Genomic DNA, 20,679 nt, shown 5'->3' on the forward strand with positions numbered 1-20,679 from the left:
CAGTGGGCTGACATTTTCCAGCCAGCCTATTTATGACTGGAGGCAGCAACAGGCAGCTACGCAGCGACATCACTTCCTGAGTGGCCGGGGTCTCATTAGACACGAAAGGCTGACAGTGAAGAGAAAAGGATGAGAGAGTTTTACACAAAAAAGAGCAAAGGATTGGATGTAAATATGTTGATCTTTTGCACTGTTGCTATGGGCGAAGCGGTTCCTTACTGTTAAGACAATGAGATATAACTACACTGAGTGAGAGGAGAGGTGAAGTGAAAGAGGTGATGGAATAAAAGGCAGAAACCCGTGTCCAGGTTCAGCTGCTACACTGTTGAGAGTGAAACCTGATGGCATGTTAATCTCACAGATTACAGAGTCGGTGCATTGTTGTTGCTGTTAGGGATGGGCCAATATGGCCATTCATATCCATTATCTGTACTGGTCAGAATTAGTGGATCAGATACATCCAATCCAAACAGCCTAACGATCACATACATGCTTAAAAAAGCAGAAGCTGCATTTTAAATGAAATGGTTCCAAGTGGCAAAGGCATCAGCAAAAACGTGTCGTTGTATAAACGAGGGAAAATTGCACTGCGATTAAATACATAAAACTCTGTCACCTGAAGACAATAATACTATAATCACAGTGTAACATTAACCTCTGCAATGCACACATAGAACTTCAAAGATGCAAACATTTAAGAAGTACTTTGTTACATTTGGTATTTCTTTTATTATCTGCTCTTGTTTCCTCTGAGATTTCCTACAGCTCATATTCAGGCTGAATTCATGCAAATGAGTTGCAGTGTCATCCAGACTGATAGAGCAGAGCCACTTGATGTTTCTTTCTCTCTTCTTTTCTTTGTTTGTCTTTCTTCAGTGAGGGATCTTTGTATGGATGCTATGATTGACATTACCTAATCAATTCTGTGATTTTATGAAACGTATCTGCTTCTATTGATGTAGCAGAAGTCAGTGACTATTGTTATCATTTAAACAATTTAAAGACGCATCAGTCGCCAAATGTGCTACATTCTAGCTACTTACTGATCTCTCTCTCTCATCGTCAACAGCAATGAGTCTGGAAGCACAAAAAAAACAAAAAACCTTTTAATGGTCGCTATGTTGATGCCTGCAATTTGGTTCTGAACTCCTCCCCTCTAGAGGAAGTATTGTGTAATTGTCTATACTTAAGCAAACCCGACACATGGTGGTTTGTGTGGAAGTGATGGAAATAACGTAAGAATGGAAAATGGAGTATAAATAGTCCTTAAGTCCTCCACTCTTTGTGCAACTGTCCGTCTTAGCTTCTTTTGGCCTGTTATTAACTGGAGCTAATGTTAGCAAGTATGCTATGATTGACATCGACTTCTATTGATGTTCCATCACATTCTTCCCGAAGCCAATAGTGACTATTATTGTCATTGAAACATTTGTGCAGTGCTGCTAATGCTACGTGCTAGCTGGATGCTATCCTTAGAGTCTGTCCGTCTTTGTGCATCTATCTTTTTTTTTCCCACTCTCCGTCCGCAGGAGTGAATGTGTAAGTGCCATCTTTGACTTCACTTCCAATGCGGGGCTCATGTTTTTTTCTGAAACGCCACTTTTCATTCCAGGCCACACGTCCTCCGTTGCACACACTCCTTTTCTCACATCATCATCCACCACTCACACTCGTCCTCTCTTTCCCCCTCTTTGCCCTCTCACTAAAATGTCTTGCTCTCTTTCTGTCTCTCTTTCACGCTCGCTCTCTCTCTGCCAGTCTGTTTTCATCTCTCTCTCTGGGGCGCAGTCCTCACTCTATGCTAATAATGTTCCTGTGCTAAGAAAGGAAGCTGCTTAAGGATTCACATGAGGACTCAACACGCGCACGCTCGCATAAACAAACACACACTGGCTCACGCACGCACACACACACACACACACACACACAGTGTGCATTTGCCTCCTCTTCCCATCGTGAAGTAGCACAGCCTCACTTCCTGTCATCATGCCAAGCTTTGTTGCTTTTGTTTTTGTTCCTCTAATTTTCTATTTCATTTACCAAATGCCATTCTCTTAATTGTTTACTTTGTTAAACAGCAACGTCACACTTTTGTCGTCCTCACAACTGCTGCACTCGCAATCTTGAGCCACATAAGCATTCATCAGACCTGTCGTCTACACACCCGAGTTGTGTGATATTACGTGATTATTGAGCTGTTTTTATTATACCACAAATACTGTCCTTGGATGTTGTGAAAACTTGATTTGCAATAAGTTCTATTGTCATAATATTCATTCTGCAATGACGCTACAGCTTTGTTACTTTGACCTGACACCATCTGTGTGCAGGTTCTTTCATTGTGTCTCTATACTTCTTCTTCTGTGTCTTTTCTTAGTTTGCTGCCACGTCAGACTGTTTATTGTCTTTTATTCAGATCTTTTCACTGTAACAAGTTGTTTGCATTATGTGACTATAAATACAAATGCTGTCTTTGACGAGGACTCCCAGCCACTGTAGATCAACAAGAAGCATCTAGAACAGAGATATCATACTGCCACAGTGTTATTTACTCAGTTGTTTTTATATGAATTGATACATTCTGCATCATAGATATGTAAGTATACACCATTCCATATGAAAACAGGCACTAATATTTTTCATTTTTGCAAAATATCATCAGATTTATCTTTATTGTGATATCATGAAGGAATATTGTATATTCATTTTAATCTCATATTGCCCACCTCTTATTGAACAGTTCTTTTTTCTCTAGTCCAGCCCGGTCTTGACTACACACTCAATGGCCCCCAGTTGGCCCCCAGAAGTTTGACACCCCTGATCTAGAAGTACAGGGAATATACTGAATAGAACCAAGCTATTGCAGACAGATAGATAGATAGATAGATAGATAGATAGATAGATAGATGGATAGATGGATAGATGGATGGATAGATAGATAGATAGATAGATAGATAGATAGATAGATAGATAGATAGATAGATAGATAGATAGATAGATAGATAGATAGATAGAACGGTAGAACGGTAGAATGATAGATACTAGAATAGATACTTTATTGATCCGGAAGGAAATTCAAGAAATTGCAGTGTAGTAATACAAGTGTGGTGTATTGTTGCTGTTTAAAGACGTTAAGGACGTAAACTGTCCTTATACATCAGTGGAAGGATGACAGCTGTCATATGAAGTGACAACTTAGACCAAAAAAACATTTGTCACCATTTCTCATTAAAGGTGATATGTAAAAAAAAAAAAGAGAAAAGAGATTGCTGAGACAGAAATTACATGTAATGTGTAATAATGTTAAAACCACAACTAGAACGAGATACCTCATTTTAAACAGATGATGATGATGATGATGATGATGTGAAGCTGTGATCCTTAACTAATCTAACAAACCATACAGGATCAATTGTGTCTGGAGCTTGACTTAAGTGTCGTGTGCTTATACATGACATTTGTCCACTTGTTAAATTGTCTTCCCTCCTTCACACTGTAAATAAAAGGTTGTCTTTTTTCCGTCTTGCTTCTTTAAAGTTTCATTCAGGCTGTCAAGTTGTTTGTCCTTTTTCACTCAGTGTGTAACGTCTTACTTGTACATTTCACTGTCATTTTCCAAGCAATATGCAGCAGAGCTTAATGTATGCCCGTGTCGTCTTAATTACAGGCCATTATGTATTCACTCTTCAAGGCTGAGAGCTGGAGAAACACTTCCATCACACACACACACGCACACACACACACACACACACACACGCGCACACATACACACACACACACCCTCTTAGCCCGGGCAGAGCGAGGTAATCTATACCAGCTTGTCCTGCAGGCAGATCTGTTTGGGCAGCAACACAAATTAACACGTGTTTATGTTTGTGCACGACAAGAAATATGAACAGTAGCTCATTTTATTTTTGAAGTTGACAGCACAATTTAGTTTTGTGGTCAGGGAAGGAAGGAAGGAAGGAAGGAAGGAAGGAAGGAAGGTTTAGCAAATGTTTCTAATATAAGACACCTCTGACTTATAGCCAATCACATTCTTTGTTACCTACACCTGTGTGTGTGTGTGTGTGTGTGTGTGTGTCATAACAACTGCTTTGTACTCTGACTTAGCCTGGCTTTGATCTTCCCTGTTTACACAGTATGTTCTGTATTATTCATTCATTTCCAACGTGTTCCTTGATGTCTCTCTCACATGCACACGCATGCACGCACGCACGCACGCACACACACACACACACACACACGCACACACACACACACACATAGAGTCACCAGTTTGTTTCTTTGCCCACTGTCGGCTACAAAGATTATTATGACAGAGTTTGAGTGATGAGGATGTGATAGGGTGAATAAATAACCCACCCAGCCTCTCACCCTTCATCCACACCCACAACACACAACTGTGAGTCTCCTCTGTCTCTGGTATTTAAATGAGCATTAGCTTGTGCAGTGTTGGTTTCCTTAGTTAAGATGAGCTTTCAAATGTAAATCACACTCACTCTCTCCACACTTACGCACATCAGCTGAATTAGTTTGCAGATTGCAAAAGTGAAATGACTCAGACATTCCAGACAGTTGCTTTGTTGTGTATTTGTGTGGCATTATCTCCTCATGTTGTCTCTTGTCAGGTAAGAATGCTGAGACACAGTAAATGGTGATATTTTCTGCAGTAACTGATTTTTGACATAGATTTTATTGGATCACCGGAGAACATGGTTTTACGACACCATCGTAAACATCCACCAATCCTTTGTCTGGCGTTGTATCCTCACTGGTGTTAAATCTCCCCTCTCCCTTCACCTCCCCTGGACACCTGTATTGTTTTCAGTGGAGACAGCGAACACGGGCCATGGAGCTGCTGGTCGGCATCTGTTTTGAATGCTTCTGTGTTTTCAATTCTCGCTCGGTCAGACAGTCATTTCCTCTTCCTTGCTTCCTCCAACAATGGTTTTCTCTGCTTCTTTTTCTCAGACTCTGTCATGGTGTCTAAAATAATGCTATCGCTGCCTTGATCTTATAGCTGGTACCTGGGTGTGTGTGTGTGTGTGTGTGTGTGTAGTGCCATAAGACCTCCTGACTCAGAGGACTCCCAAGGCAGGTTTTAGGGGGAGTGGAGCCCCCATTCTCCCCGCAGCAAGCCATTTAATCATCACAGTCAATCACTGAATCTGGTAAATTAGGGTAAAAATACTGCATAGTTCCACTTTAAGGTGGTTTAGCAAATGTTTAATGTGGCGCATCCCCTCTGTGTGCTCTGTTGTTGTGGCCTGCACCAACTCCTGGGGCAAGTACTCGCCTTTTAATCAGATTTAAGCTCCATCATGTTTATTATCTACCTGCTCACTCTGTCTGTCTGTCTGTCTGTGTGCCACTGTGTGCAGCGTAGGGTGTTTACTGTGGGTTTATCTGGGGGTTTTTCCCCTGAAAACAATGTTGATAAGACTGTGAGTGAGAATGAACTGCAGTAAAGTTTCAGTCTGTAAAAGCAAATAATGAGCAAAATAACAGCAGATGCTGCTGATTATTTCACACATCCACTTTCACATGTGATCCATTTGACTGTGGAAAAACACGCACTATTGGTGATCAATGGAAAAACATATGATTTTAATAGTAAAAGAGAAAACGATCATGATATTCTAGCTTCTCATTGCTCAAACATGGATTCATCTGTGGTGACGTCTGTTTTGAAACACTAATATTTTTCAGGTCAAAGACTAATTCAGTTATTGTCTATCCACCCACAGATTATCAACCTTTTTGGAGCAGTAGATCTCAGCTCTATGTAGCCAATAGGAACAGGAAGCAGAGCCTTGCAGACTAGTTTAATGAAACCTGAAATGAAGCTGTTTTTGTGGCTTTTCAGCCTAAAAAATGCTACATTCTTGTTAGAATCATGTTTTTTTTCATAATACATAATAAATATATATTTACATAATAAACTTATATACTCTTTGCTGCCGATGCACTATTCAGAAACACGAGGCTCACCTGAACATGAGGGCGAGCTCTGTGCTAGTCCAGGGTGCTGTCTAAATAAAGGTTGAATGAGTGAGTATCCTGTAGCTGCAGGTTCATTATTTTCCAGTGAGAAATGTGTTGTGCCTCATCAGCATATTCCCCATCCAGTTTGCCCCTCAGCCTCCACATTGTCTCTGTGGAAGGAGCAGATATAGATGGAGTACTACTGAGGCAGTGTAAATATTTGGAGCCGGTGTTGCACCATTTGTTCTTTGCTGTCATCTGCAGACTGTAGTAGAGGATTAGAGGAGACAGTGTGTTGCAGATAGAGAGGGTACGGTGTGAGCAAAACCCTCCATGACAGCCTTATTTTCATAAATTTGAATTATTATTTCCATGCGTCTATCATTGTTTTCCACTTATCCCATGTTTGGTCATGGTGGAAGCAGGCTGTTTAAACATTCTTCTCTGCATCGCTGTCCAACTTCTATGAGGCCAGATGGGATATGAAATCCATCCGGCAAGTTCTGTCTGAACCCAAACACAGTTGGTCTTGCCTGGAAGAAATCTCCAGTGGGAGGTTCCAGTCATCCTGATCCGATTCTCAAAACTACCTCAACCAGGTTCTTTTGACATGAAGGACCACTGATTTCACTCCAAAGTCTACTTTCTCTGCATCAAACTGAAAATGCCGTTTATCAGTCTCTCTCATTGGCAACAGCAACGAGTAATATTCCCCGTGAATGGGATGACTTACATCCCACAGCTGTGAAATCTGCTTGTAGGGTTAGTTTACAATAAATACTTTCAATACTATACTTCTCCGTGTAACTCAGTTGCAAAGGGTAGGAGTAAAATTAAAAAATGGGATTGAGACTAAGACTAAGCCCAGACAAAATAGCTGCATCCATACTCCCAACTCACCACATTGGACCTCTGTAACCTAACCATCATTTTCAGTTTCAATTTTGTGGGGTATTCACCTCCATGGTTGGTCCTCCTGCCAAAACTAACCTTCCATCCATCCAATATCTGTACCAATGATACTCTGAGGATCTCGGGGGGGAGTCAACCTCCCAGAATTATTATTTTACCCTGACATGGGAACAGTTCCTGGGAATCCATCACTGCATTTGGGAAATTGTAGTCAAAAAAATGGTCATATTTAACACATTAGATATGAATAAAATATATAGACAGTATAACACTGCACACTGTGTGTGTGTGTGTGTGGATGGGGGGAGGGGGAGGGGTCATAAATCATTCATCATTTAGACTCTAATCCAGCTCCTCTCACTCTTTCTCCTTCCTCTCCTCAAGTCCCACTGGCTTGTTCTCTGAGTGGCTGTTTATCTGCGACACTGTCAAACTCTCATTTTTCTCCCATGTCAATTTCTCTCCCTAAATTCTGAATTTCCTTTTCATTTCACCAGCTGTAATGAGCCGCACCGCTCCAATTTACCTGCATCAGGGATGGTGTTTGCTCTCCTCCTTTCTCTCAGGCTTCTGTTCTTTCTTATTCCATCGTTCTTGGCATCAAGACTCAAGAGTGACAGAGAGGGAGAACAGAGAGAGGATTATGGGACACGGACCATGACTGTGAAAAATAGACGTGTGCAGAGAAAAAAGTATTAAAAAAATCCCATCTTTCTCTTCGTCTAGCCTCCCTTCTCTGGTTTGACAGAGATAGCGAGGATAAAAGCTGGGTTCTTGGATCAGGGTTCACCTCAGTATTGTCATCCTGGGAGCTTAGAGGTCGAGTGGCCGTATCGCAGTCTGAGTGATCACGGAAGGTGGCTTTTAGCTGAACCGTAGACACAGACACATGTGATCCATCCTTCACAGAGAGAGGAAAATGGGGGGTGCTCAAAGCCTAAAAACTCTCCAGATTAACAGTATGTCATCAAAGAATTGGTATTACAAGAAGTGTGAAGCGATTTGTTCCATCTTCATTTTATTGCATGGGTAAATTAAAGCTTTTAAAATGAGCTTTAAAATCCTGGAAGGTAATAAGTGGTTTCATTTTGACATTTAATTGAATTATATAATTGTAATTATATTTTGAACTAGATTTTGTTACATATGTCTCTATCAGTTAATATTATTTTGCTAACTTTTGATTTAACTGCACTTGTTATTGTTTGATTTGGCTCTATCCCAGTTAGTCAGTCAGTCAGTAAGTTAGTTAGTTAGTCAGTTAGTTCATTTCTTTGTTAAATGTAAGCCTGTTGTCAGCAATCTGTCAGTTTTGGGCTAACTTGTGGTGACTCTCTTGTCCCTCCTCACGTCACCTCATGAATGCAGAGATGGGGTAAAGACTGCATCATTGTTCTGGCTCATGATCGGATAAAAGTGTTGATTCTGGAAAAATGTTCTCCTAGATCTGCTGTCAGAACCAAAGTGGAGTGAGAGACCCATGACTCCCATAGAAAGCTACTGGACCATATTTTAACTGAAACATTTTTGACATGGTGCCTTAAAGAAGTACATTTGTATAGAATTATAAAACACCTGTAATTCATTCATTGTAGTTGTACTTTGTCTCTGACACAGCTGAATGCTGTCATTGCATGGGCAGGGTGTGGACATCAGTTTCACTTCTTCTTCTTTTTTGCTTTTCTCCTCTGTTTCTTTCTGTCACAAGGGCTCAGTCCTCATTTGACGTGTGTGTTAATCAGAGGTTGTTTCACTTGTAAAAGGAGAAATGAGTGTTTTCCTTCTACAGGCAGTGTCTTAACCATCCAAGTTAAGAACCAAGTTACAGTAAATCTGTAAGTCTTGTGTCTTACTGCTGCAAAAGCTCAGCCTCGATGAACTGCAAGTGAAAGCCAATCCATTCAAAACTACAGCTCCTCCTTTGGTTTGGGCAAATTCTACCTGCAGCTCCTGAGCTTTTGTTTGCATCTCATTCCCTACATGTTGCTTCCCCGTGAGGAACACATTTACCCGCCAACACAAAGTTGTGACTGTTTTGCTTTGACAGGATCTCATTCATGTGTGTGTGTGTGTGTGTGTGTGTGTGTAAGCCTGGTCCCTGCTGCCCCCCATGCACCACTGTTGGTGCTTTAATCATTCCTCCCGCCTCACTCTTTGTGATTGCCAGTCCATCCCTGCACTGCAGCTAAATTGAATCAATTAAAATCGTTCTTGTAGATGGCTGCTGTTGCTTCCACCAGATTAGGCTTTGATCAAGAAACACACAAATAAATAAATAAGTAAGTCCATGGAAGAAGGATATAGAAAATGAATGAACTTAAACAGTCAGACAAGGAATGTGTCTGTGTGCGGGTGTCAGCTGGAGTGTTGTCTAAATATTCATGACAACGTATGTGTTTCTATCCCTTAGATCATATAGTCCTTTAAAGGGTTAAACATTTTGCATTTAGTGCTATTCTGTCTGACATTATCACTCAATTATAAACACAATATATGCACCATTTTTATTAGAATCACAAACCTATCTGCTGTCACTCATAGCAGTCATGTTAATGCATACCATTCTGCAAAATGCCATAAAAATGTGTACGATTCTCTTGTGATTCCATTGTAATGAAACAATTGTGTTCATCCAGGGTGTTTTGAGGTGTGCTGATATGAGGTATTGACACATTTTCAAGACTGGCTTTGCTGCACGCCAACATTTCTGTGATTCAGTCGGGAACTGATCTCTCACTCTCACTGATAACATGGGGAGAAGTGATTTTAGCCACTTAACAAAAGGCTCACCATATCTGAAGAATGAAAAAGATGTCCGCTGCTTTATCTCGCCATGACACGGCCTAAAAGCTGAACTTTGTCAACTGCTCTTTCAGTATTTTTAACTTGCAGGGACACAGGGATTGCTGGTGTGCTGATGCCTTGTTTTGTGAATCTGTGCCACTTTAGTTAATCTCACCAAAGTATTTCAAACACCAAAGTTGCAGGAGAAAACATTTGAACTTGCTGATGGGAGCAGCAGTGGATCAGTAACTCCTGACTTTGGTGCAGAGGAAAGATTCTTTTTCAAACATTCATTTTCAGCTGAAAACGGCTTATTAACGAGAAAAGGGGGCAAACAACATATTCTTAAGATAGAATTTATTAGGTGATACCATACACAGTAATCATTTTATCATAGACTTGTACACAAACTCAACAAGTGGAGTCGCCCCCTCATGGCAACTTGAAAGAATACATATCATGTGCTTCCACATTGGCTGCACTTGTGGGACTCAAAGATGTTCATTTTAATATAAAGTCAATTATTTCAACCTTCATAAAGCGACATAAAGACCTTCAGTCGTAACTCAGTATGTTTAAGCACATCGAAGCATGGCCATAAAATACTCCATGAATCATAATGTCTGCGTATCCATCAGGCTGTAATTATCACTGAGCTGTTAATTAATGTTGTGATAATTGCAGAGTAAGGGAAAAGACGATGCTGAAACACCGTGAGATTGTTCATATTTTTGGCTTCGTGCAAACACGTTTTTTTAACTTTGGAAATAAAGGAAAACAGCAGTTTTCATGTCACATGGCGCCGCCTCATCGTCACCTGACTAAACACTATATGAGCTCTAAACGAGGCAGGATGCAGCTCACTCCAGGATGAGTCTGTCTGTGTTATATTTAGCGTGTCTAACTTTAAGTGGCTCCGAGGGGCAATAACTCTTCTTTTATTGGTGGGAATTATCAAACACTCAGGCTCGTTGGGTTTCCCTGTGTAGAGGAGAACTCTCTCTCATTACTGCTGGATCAGAAGTATTGATTATTGTATTCTATATTAATCCTCAACCTCAAAAATTAAATTAGTAGAAATAGTTGCATCCCTGCTGGTGTTGGGGTTTTGTTCTGTCCCATCACCTTTCATCACTTTCTCACTTCTGATATTGTTCCAATTGATTTTGAAAAATGTGCTTTGCTGTTTTCTTGTAATAGCTGTTGCAAAGTTTGTGCCGTACCTCTGCATTTTCTCCCATGAATCAATAAGTTATTTGCTTTGAAGTTTCATATTTGGATCATCTGGGGCGTGTCGCCGGACAAGCGCTTTGATTTCCTGTTTCTCAACATGACTTCCTGTCAACATAAATGACATGTGATCTTGCTTTATAGTGAAAGGAAACTTTAAACTGACCCCGCCTCTCTTCTGTGTCCTCTCCTGCAGGCTTCCTGAGCACAGGTGACCAGGCGGCCAAAGGGAATTATGGCTTGTTGGACCTGATCCAGGCTCTGCGTTGGACGAGTGAGAACATCGCAGCCTTTGGCGGTGACCCGTTACGTATCACTGTGTTTGGCTCTGGCGCTGGAGCCTCCTGTGTCAACCTGCTCACGCTGTCTCACTACTCAGAGGGCAACCGGTGGAGCAACTCCACCAAAGGTAAAAGGAAAAAAACACATGGAATGTCTGTGTATAAGTACATGAGGTTTATGCAGTACAATGAGTACCAGGGCCCACTTTGACACCTGAAAATCAATAATTCCCATTTTAAAATGTATATCATTGTTTTGGGGATACAAACATTCAGTGCACATTAATAATCAGTCCACTTTATTTATGTGCTGTATGTGCGTTGTTATACGTCAACATATTGTAAATAACAATTTAAAAATGTTTGGCCTGTATGCACAAATAAAATGTCACAATATTTATACAATAGATCCTACATATCTTACAGCGATTTAAAACTTAATTACAAAACTGAAAATGAAAAAGGTATTATTATTTATTTCTCTTTAATGACCTTTCACAGCCAACCTGCAGTGCTGGTGCAGCCCACACTGGCCTATTGTGCAAAGAGAATGAAGCTGTTTCTCCTGCATTTAAATTAAATTGCTTTTATCTCAAAACAAAACACTGCCTTGATGTGAATGCATGTGTTTTTATCTAGGTCACTTATTTCAATGACGTTTCTACTTCATTTGTGTTTAATTGAATCTGAATTCATCCTTTGAATTGTGGAAACAGTGGAAACAATAAATACAATTATGGCTCCAATAATCAAAGATAGTAATTGAAAATGTATTGTATTTTTAACAAAAGTCACTTTACATAAATAAAATCCACGTAGCAATGAAATAGGCACACAAACACACATACAATAGAATGACAATGCGACACAAATCACACATGAAGTGGGTTTGGAGCCGTGTTTTAAACGTGGAAAGGTTGGTGCCTTCAGGTGTTGAGTGGTAAAATGATATTTGCAAAGTATTTTTTTGTCTAAAATAGTTTGATTCAAAACATTTGATTAAAAGAAAAAGAAAATCGGATCACTTTATGTTCTATCTGTTTTTTATTGATGTATTCAGAAGGAGTTGTTTAGTGTGAATGACATACATCTCATTATCATCACTTGTGTTCAGTAGACAGTGATGCACTCAGATTTACACATGCATGCTGTCTTCATCACCAGGCCTTTTCCAGAGAGCCATCGCTCAGAGCGGCACGGCTCTGTCCAGCTGGGCCGTCAGCTTTCAGCCAGCCAAGTACGCCCGGATGCTGGCCCGTAAGGTGGGCTGTAACCTGGAGGATACTGTGGAGCTGGTCACGTGTCTGCAGCAGAAACATTACAAGGAGCTGGTGGATCAAGACATCCAGCCGGCACGCTACCACATCGCCTTTGGGCCTGTTATTGATGGAGATGTTATACCCGACGACCCACAGATATTAATGGAACAAGGTCCGTATTCACAAAAGCAATTTTAAGCGCGGTTTTTATCTTAATGGGATAGTTAAGTCATTTTTTAAGTGCGGTTGTAGAAGGTACTTATATTACACACAGGCAAATATAGCTGAAATAGGGCTGCGTTAGGGACAAAAGAAAAGAAAACTATTTTGCCATTTAGTTAAGGGCTCATCTAATAAAATGTATGTCAGTTTGAACGTATACTATCTTAATATGTTCCTGATAGACGGCTTTTTCTGTTTAGCGCTCACTCCCCTGCACCACATCCTGTTCACAAACACAATACAGGAGTTGTTGGTCTACTGCTGCCTCCATCAGTAAGTTCAGCCGTGTTATTTTGTGACTTCGGCATTTAAAATTCTTCCTTGGGGGTTTCTCTAAGTAACTAAACTCTCACTTATTGAGGCAGCAGCAGACCAACAACTCCCATGTCCTGCATGTTAAAATTGCTGTTCTTTCCAATGGAATTTGGTTCAGCGAGCGAGCGAGCAGCGATAAGTGAAACAAACTTCAGTTTTACACCATGGTAAAGCGACAAACATGGTCTTAAGATAGTGTTCTTGTAAAGTTGATTCAGATTTTGTTAGACGTGTTTTGTCTCCAGTCACAATCAAAGTATCCCTTTAAATTCCTACTTTTACACACAATCTGTTTCCAGGCGAGTTCCTCAACTATGATATCATGCTGGGAGTGAACCAAGGCGAGGGCCTCAAGTTTGTGGAGCTCATCGTGGACAACGAAAACGGCGTCCAGGCCAACGACTTTGACTACGCCGTGTCCAGCTTTGTGGACGATCTCTACGGTTACCCCGAGGGTAAAGACATCCTCAGAGAGACCATCAAGTTCATGTACACCGACTGGGCTGACAGACACAACCCGGAGACTCGCCGGAAGACGCTGCTGGCGCTCTTTACCGATCACCAGTGGGTGGCGCCGGCTGTTGCCACCGCTGACCTGCACTCAAGCTTTGGGTCACCCACATATTTCTACGCCTTCTACCACCACTGTCAGACGGAGCAGGTGAGATTACAGTCATATCAGACAGATCCTGGTCTAAACCATACAAATGTGCCAATCACTCACTGACTGACTGACTGACTGACTGACTGACTGACTGACTGACTGACAAAGGGAATGCTGTAAAGAAATATTGACTGAATCAAGTAGAGTTGTCTGACTACCAAACAAGATTTCGACAAATGTTTGGTTATATTCGTATCAACACTAAAAACAAACTCTTGGAATGGGAACACAACCTTTGGCAGCTATAAATGTGAAGGTGTTGGCTTCCAAAAGTTTCTTTAATTATTCTTATTCACTACCAGACTAACTTATTATCATTATCATTATTTGTGACTAAATCCTCACTTTCTTTGGGGCATACTTTTTCTTGACATGACATTTTTCTGTGCTTCAATGTTTTTGTGCTTCAAAGTTCAGCTCAAAATCTCGGTTAAACACAGAGTAATGGAGCAGACGTGACAGAGAAGATACCATCACAACTTATCTCATTTAGAATATAATAAATCATACTTCTGTGTTTGTGTATGTCATCAAAACATCCACTCTTTGACAATCACGGGGAATGATGGTATTTCATGTCTCATGAAAATAACACCAGGCATTTGTTTCACATTCTGCTCCTCAGGTGCCGCCGTGGGCCGACGCGGCGCACGGCGACGAGATCCCATATGTGTTCGGTCTGCCGATGATTGGACCGACCGAGTTGTTTCCCTGCAACTTCTCCAAAAACGACGTGATGCTCAGCGCCGTGGTCATGACCTACTGGACGAACTTTGCCAAGACAGGGTGAGGCGACACAAATGTGGCTCGTATACATTTCATTTCTTCTATGTTTGCCGTATACTGACGATGCAGTCACGAGCGAGGAAGACTGGTTACTGTTTTATGTCTGTCCATCACTCTGTCACACAATGTGGTACAAATGTCCTGTGAGACTCAGGGATGAACTGATTCAATGGTGGTGATCAAAAGTCAAAGTTTCTGTGACTTCACAAACCTTTTTTTCCCCCCATATGAGTTTGTTATTAAAATGACAGATGAACCATTTAAACGTGGGTGGCCATGGGTCGGGTCAAAGGTCAAAATCACTTTGACTTGATGTTTTTGACCTCTTGATCATTTAAGTCTTTTAAGTCTACAAGTGCATGTTGTAGACCAAAAATGAGAGTTTAAGTATATTTTCAAAACCCCACTTTTATCATTATTGTGATTTCAATTTGAAAACAATCATCAGTTCAGCCCTTTGACTGGTGATGATTCTGATGTTGTTGTAAATAAGGATTAATGAATAATGATGATGACATGAGTGAAAACTACATCCCAGTGTTTTGTCTCTATAGGTGAGTTGGAGTTAAAATACCTTCGATAAACTGTGCACAGCTTTAAGAATTAAACGTTAGATATCGTCACAAATATGACAGATAAAAATCACAGCAACAATAGAAATCAAATTCATGTGTCCATATAGAGGGACCTGAATAATTAGCCTCAACATCCTTATATATCGTCGTCCTGGTGCGTGTTTCGTCCTCAGCTTCCACTGCAAGAGCGCACGCTAATAGATCATTTCATTGTAATTGTGTTTTCTCTGCTTTCATGAGCAGGACTGGTGAATTGTGCTATAACATTTTATGGACCCTTCAGTCTGATCAGTATTCTGTGCGCACACACTCCCCTGCATGTCCTCAAATACAGTCTTAATTAATGGCCGTAGCCCGGAGAGCGACATTCTCAATGGGGGCAAAATTAAAATCCTCTCTGCCAGCCCCTGTCTGTCTCATGTTGCCTTTCAGAATATAGTCATGGAGGTAATTGTTTTTTGACAGTGTAATGGCAGGACTCTGGCTTTCTGTGCTCAACCCAGTGGCCCTGAGGGGGAACACAAAGACTCTAATGATCCACATATATAACCCCAAATTGACGTGGATTGCCCGGGTACCTGGGAGATTTACGCTGCCAGTTTGAATGGTTAAGAGTGTTCCTGATGAGGTCTGCCTGGCTCCATACACTGCGTTCAGACAATGGGGCGCTCAGTAGGGTCTGAATGGGCTTACATGCCTCACACGGCTGCCTCTGTTCTGTCGAGATTAAATGTAAGTGGATCTATTTAAGCTGAAGATGCTCTGTAAGCTCCTCTGAATATATAAACACCGGGTTCACGCAGGGTTTCCCTGCATTGACAGTGTGTTATGGTTTAATTGTAATCTTAATGAAAAGTAGATGGTATATGTGATTAAATAGAGGCTTTTGTTTATGACCAGGGGGGCCCAAACTTTTTTTACTTGAAGGGCCAAAATTCAAACTAGTAGTGAGGGGTAGTGGCCCCTCTTCTTCTGCAGTGAGGAGAGATTAAGTAGCGACGGCGGGCGAGTGAAGTTTACTGATTACTGAAGGACGACAATATATCACCACACTGATATTTTGACCCACCTCGAGCTACAAACATTACAATAAGGGATAGAAATATTATTATATTATTATAATAATAATTATTATATTATATTAATATTATAAATATTATTATTTAAGTGTAACAGATAAACAAACCAACAATCAAGGGTTTGCAGTATGTGCAGAGTATCAATAGAGTCATTTCTTGAGCTTTAACAAACTTAAATAACACACTTAAATGTTGTAAGGTGTCTCCATTACATAACATACCAACTTTTAATACAAATATGTACTGTACATTTATATAAACATTCAGCTTTGGGCAGTACTGTTTTAGAACAGCTCATTTATTATTATTCAGCTGGAAGCTTCTTCTTTTTTGAGTATAAATCATAAATAATAAATGAATAAAACACGATCATGTTATATAACCCACAAATGAGTCGTCTCTTTATGCATTTAAAGACATTAAGTACATTTCCGTGCACAGTTCCATTCAGCTGGACTCCTGTCCTTGTCCCACTGAACAAGGACCAGTGGGGAATGGATTGATCAGCTGAAGTGTGTCTGCCTCTGCTTCACTAGGTGATAATACACAGTTTCTGGCTCGTTGTTAACATGTCGAGTGTCATTCAGAATCTTTCTACCATCTATTAACTTAGAAATAACATATTCTTGAAGGTGACTGAGCACACACTCAGTGCAGAGTGTGTGCCAGCCTGAATGTCTCCATGTGTTTGTGTGCACTAGCTTCTTCTGTTATTCTGTATTTGATTATTTATGGCTTTTACTGGCTGTTAATTGACTCGCGATCACGTTATTTACCTGCATTTGTCCATTTCAGTCCGACTCACATGTTTACATGTATTTCTAAAGACCAGTTTTTGTGTATTTTCTAATGTCATCCAAACTGTAGACGGTCATATGCTATTTCATAGCATTTGAACACAACTTCATAATGTGTGAACTCATGAAGTTATTTCATATCTTCAGAAAATCACTCACCTGTGAACAATTAAACCCCCTTTGACCTTTAAGTCATTTTATAAGTTGTGATATCTCCGACAGTGTTTATTAAAACATTTGATGAAACCTTTGGGGCTGCGTCTCACAGCTGTATTCCAGCATTTTCATAATTACGCTGATTACCCAGAGGGAGATGCTCAGGTGAAACAGCGTTGTACGTGAAAAGGTCAGCTCCTCGTGATCCCACAGCACGCCATGATCCGCCTGGTGCGTGATTTCACCACAGAAACATTACAATACTGGTTTGTGATTGGCCGGAGGAGAACTCGATGAGGCCACAGGTGTATGGTAGTGTTGTCTCCAGGAGCTCTATCATCTCTCCTCTCACTCTGAACCTTTCTCCCTTTTGTTTCCTGTCAGGGACCCGAACCAGCCTGTCCCTCAGGACACCAAGTTCATCCACACCAAGCCCAATCGCTTTGAAGAGGTGGCGTGGACACGTTACAACCAGAAAGAGCAGCTGTACCTGCACATTGGCCTCAAGCCGCGGGTCAAAGAGCATTACCGTGCCAACAAGGTACAGTCAGATGACTGAATGGACGTTTTTCATTAGAGTGTATAATATGGAATATATAAATCTGCTGCTCCTAATCTAACCTAGAAAGTTGGAGAGTCCACATTTAACAATGGTAGTGTCTCCTGTGTGACGTAACCTCCAACAAGATCATTAATCTCCTCCCAAGTGGCAGCTGTGTGAAGATAAAAGTTTGCTTTTTGGGCTGTAGCTGCTCGTCCTTCACCACTAATGCTGTCGAGCTGTGCTCAGGTGGTTCTTCAGATTTGAAGTAGATGTCCTTGCATTTGCACGCTCTTGTAATCTGAGCACAACATCAACCACCTGACAAACCTTTGAAGATGGTGATGGTGATTTGAAAGTATTACATGGTGCATTTACATGTGTCTTTGTTGGTATGTGTTCTGAAGTTTTGGCAGCAGATCCTTTCTAACATTTTTCCTGCTATTCCTTGTGTTTTTTTGCTGGACTCGGTCTCTTTAAAGTCATTCACTTGGTGTTTTCTCCTCCCCTCAGGTCAACTTGTGGTTGGAGTTGGTTCCTCATCTGCACAGCCTCAACGAGGTCACGCAGCTCATTCCCACCACCACCAAGGTTGGTCGTAGTTGTTCTGTTGTTCTTCTTTTGCTCATGTTTCACTCGATGACTCGCACACAGAAGACGAGATCTTTAGATCTTTATACGATTTTGAAATGAGAACAATGCCAGATCAGCATTTAAGCTCCACAGTCTGAGTTTCATACATGGATACTCACTCAACCGTCCAGGTGTAAACAGGAAGCCACTTAGTGATGAAAACTACTCTGAATGAGGTACAGCAATAACTAAAGTCTGTTTGTTCTCGCAATGAAATCACAACTCTAGTCAGAGTAACAAAGCATCTATTTGTTCACCCAGAACACAAAACTGCAAACTTTTAAATGAAAGGTTTCAGGTTTCTTTTGGTCCACACTAAAAACACAGCCGCAGAGGTTTCTTTTTCTTTATTCTCTTCATCCAGATTAAAATAGAGCTCAGTGATTTCAGAAAAAATGAGACATGCAACATTTCTGACTGTGTTCTAGGAATTTGAAAACTCTAGAATGCAAAAATATCAAAAGCGTGTTCTGATCATTATGGTTTATGTGACCGACACAGTATACATAGACGGGCTTAACAAATGCAAGTATCTAAGCTAATTTGCAGCATCCATCCATAGAAGTGCTTTTGCCAAATTAAAAAGGTTCAACCATATTATACAATATGCCACAGAATAATAGAGATGTAAGCAAATGAAAGTGTTTTACACATAAAATTAGACATGAGGACATTTATTTACAGTATTAACCAGGATTTGGCGAGTCTCTTGAAAGTGGTGGACACATTTCAAATGTTCAGGTAGAGCATATACTGTAGGTACTTTACAATTGGCTGAGGTCAATTTAGATTTTCCAATTGACAGTGAGCCATGGGGATTGGGTACCTTGCTCAGGTAGCCCTTCTTGACCTGGTGTTGTCCTGTTTTGGTTCAAGGATTAAAGTTTGCCCAGATATAATGTTTTTGTTATCAGACAAATTATCAGTTACATACTGTTTTCTTGTTCTTGCTGTCTTCAGATTCCTCCACCAGAGGTTACCAACCGTACCCCAAAGACCAAGGTTCTGGTCACCAAGCGGCCAAACCCTACTCCGCTCCCCACCAAATCCCAGGACAGCCACAACCAGCCACATCTGGTGGACCAGCGCGACTACTCCACCGAGCTGTCGGTGACCATCGCCGTGGGAGCGTCGCTGCTCTTCCTCAACATTCTGGCTTTTGCCGCGCTTTACTACAAGAAGGACAAGCGCCGACATGACGTCCACAGGCGCTGCAGCCCTCAGCGAAGTGCTGCCAATGACCTGGCCCACACTCAGGAGGAGGAGATCATGTCCCTGCAGATGAAGCAGCACTCAGACATGGACCGGGACTGCAGAGGGGTTGGCGACTCCCTGCACCCGCATGACGTGGTTCTGAGGACTGCCTGCCCGCCGGACTACACTCTTGCCATGAGGCGCTCGCCGGACGACATCCCGCTCATGACGCCAAACACCATAACCATGATCCCCAGCACCATGGGGGGGCTCACCTCGCTCCACTCGTTCAACACCTACCCCAGCAGTGGGCAGAACAACACCCTGCCCCACCCACACTCACACTCCACAACCCGGGTATAGCCCTGCGGATTCTCCCATGCAGGTTTGACTCTAATGCCGCTGCCGCAACAGGGACTCAAGGCCGTCATGGTGACAAACAGATCAGTCAGGAGGTTAAACGCCAGCCTGGAGTCGCCAGTCACCTGTGGAATTAAACTGGGATTGTACCACTCCCTGTTAATACCCGAGGGAATATTGGATTTCTCGGGCTTTGGACCAGAGGGAAAAAAAAAAAAAAAAAAAAAAAAACAAAAGAATAATTATGTTTTTTGTAGAAAAATAAAAGATATGAAGAAAAAAAGTACAACTAAGGAGTTGAAGAAAAACAACCTCACAAGCTAAAACAAAGAGGATGATTTTTTTAATCATTATTATCATTATAATAATTATTATTTTTGTTCTGATATTGCAGCAAAACAGTACAGTAAACTACTTTTTCTTTCTAGTGACAGACATGGCCTTCGGGATCTTTTGACAAATGACTGCCTGACAATATTATCTGGAAGCAGAGCAGGGCATCAGACACGCCTCGGAGGTGAGAAGAGCACTTGGTGATGGGAAAAAAAAACCTATTGTTTTCCTTTGGCAATGCTCTGAGGATTACTGTGTCTGTGGGGCTCAGAATAGTTGTCGTGCAAAGCTGTTCCAGCGTGTGTTCACTTCACAAAAGGAGGCCGTGTAAGATAAAGTGAAAGGAACAAAACGAAGGACCGGAAATATAGAGGAATAATGAAACCCTGTATGCACAAGAGAATCATTTTGAGGAGAAAAAAAAAAAACATCATAAATACTTTTCATCTGTTTATTTTTGAGGATCGGGAACAACTAGAACCTATTTACATATCTAGATCTGTACACTAAGCACCAAGGCAGTTCAAGCCCTCTTCTCTTTGGGGGGGTGGGGGCACCTTTACTGCAAAC

The 20,679-nt window shown here is 41.2% G+C and overlaps 1 protein-coding gene across 1 annotated transcript; it reads left to right on the plus strand.

Annotated features, from left to right (window-relative positions):
- Window positions 1-10,384: 10,384 nt before the first annotated feature.
- Window positions 10,385-20,007, plus strand: LOC122780983 (neuroligin-1-like). Its single transcript, XM_044044453.1, has 8 exons — window positions 10,385-10,397; window positions 11,111-11,323; window positions 12,360-12,626; window positions 13,291-13,652; window positions 14,281-14,441; window positions 17,433-17,589; window positions 18,103-18,180; window positions 19,183-20,007. Exons 1-8 carry the CDS (start codon window positions 10,385-10,387, stop codon window positions 19,777-19,779), a joined length of 1,848 nt encoding a protein of 615 aa, XP_043900388.1. The 3' UTR covers window positions 19,780-20,007.
- The last annotated feature ends 672 nt before the right edge of the window (window positions 20,008-20,679 follow it).

This window comes from Solea senegalensis, linkage group LG14 (genome assembly GCF_019176455.1).
Source record: "Solea senegalensis isolate Sse05_10M linkage group LG14, IFAPA_SoseM_1, whole genome shotgun sequence".
Taxonomy (NCBI): domain Eukaryota; kingdom Metazoa; phylum Chordata; class Actinopteri; order Pleuronectiformes; family Soleidae; genus Solea; species Solea senegalensis.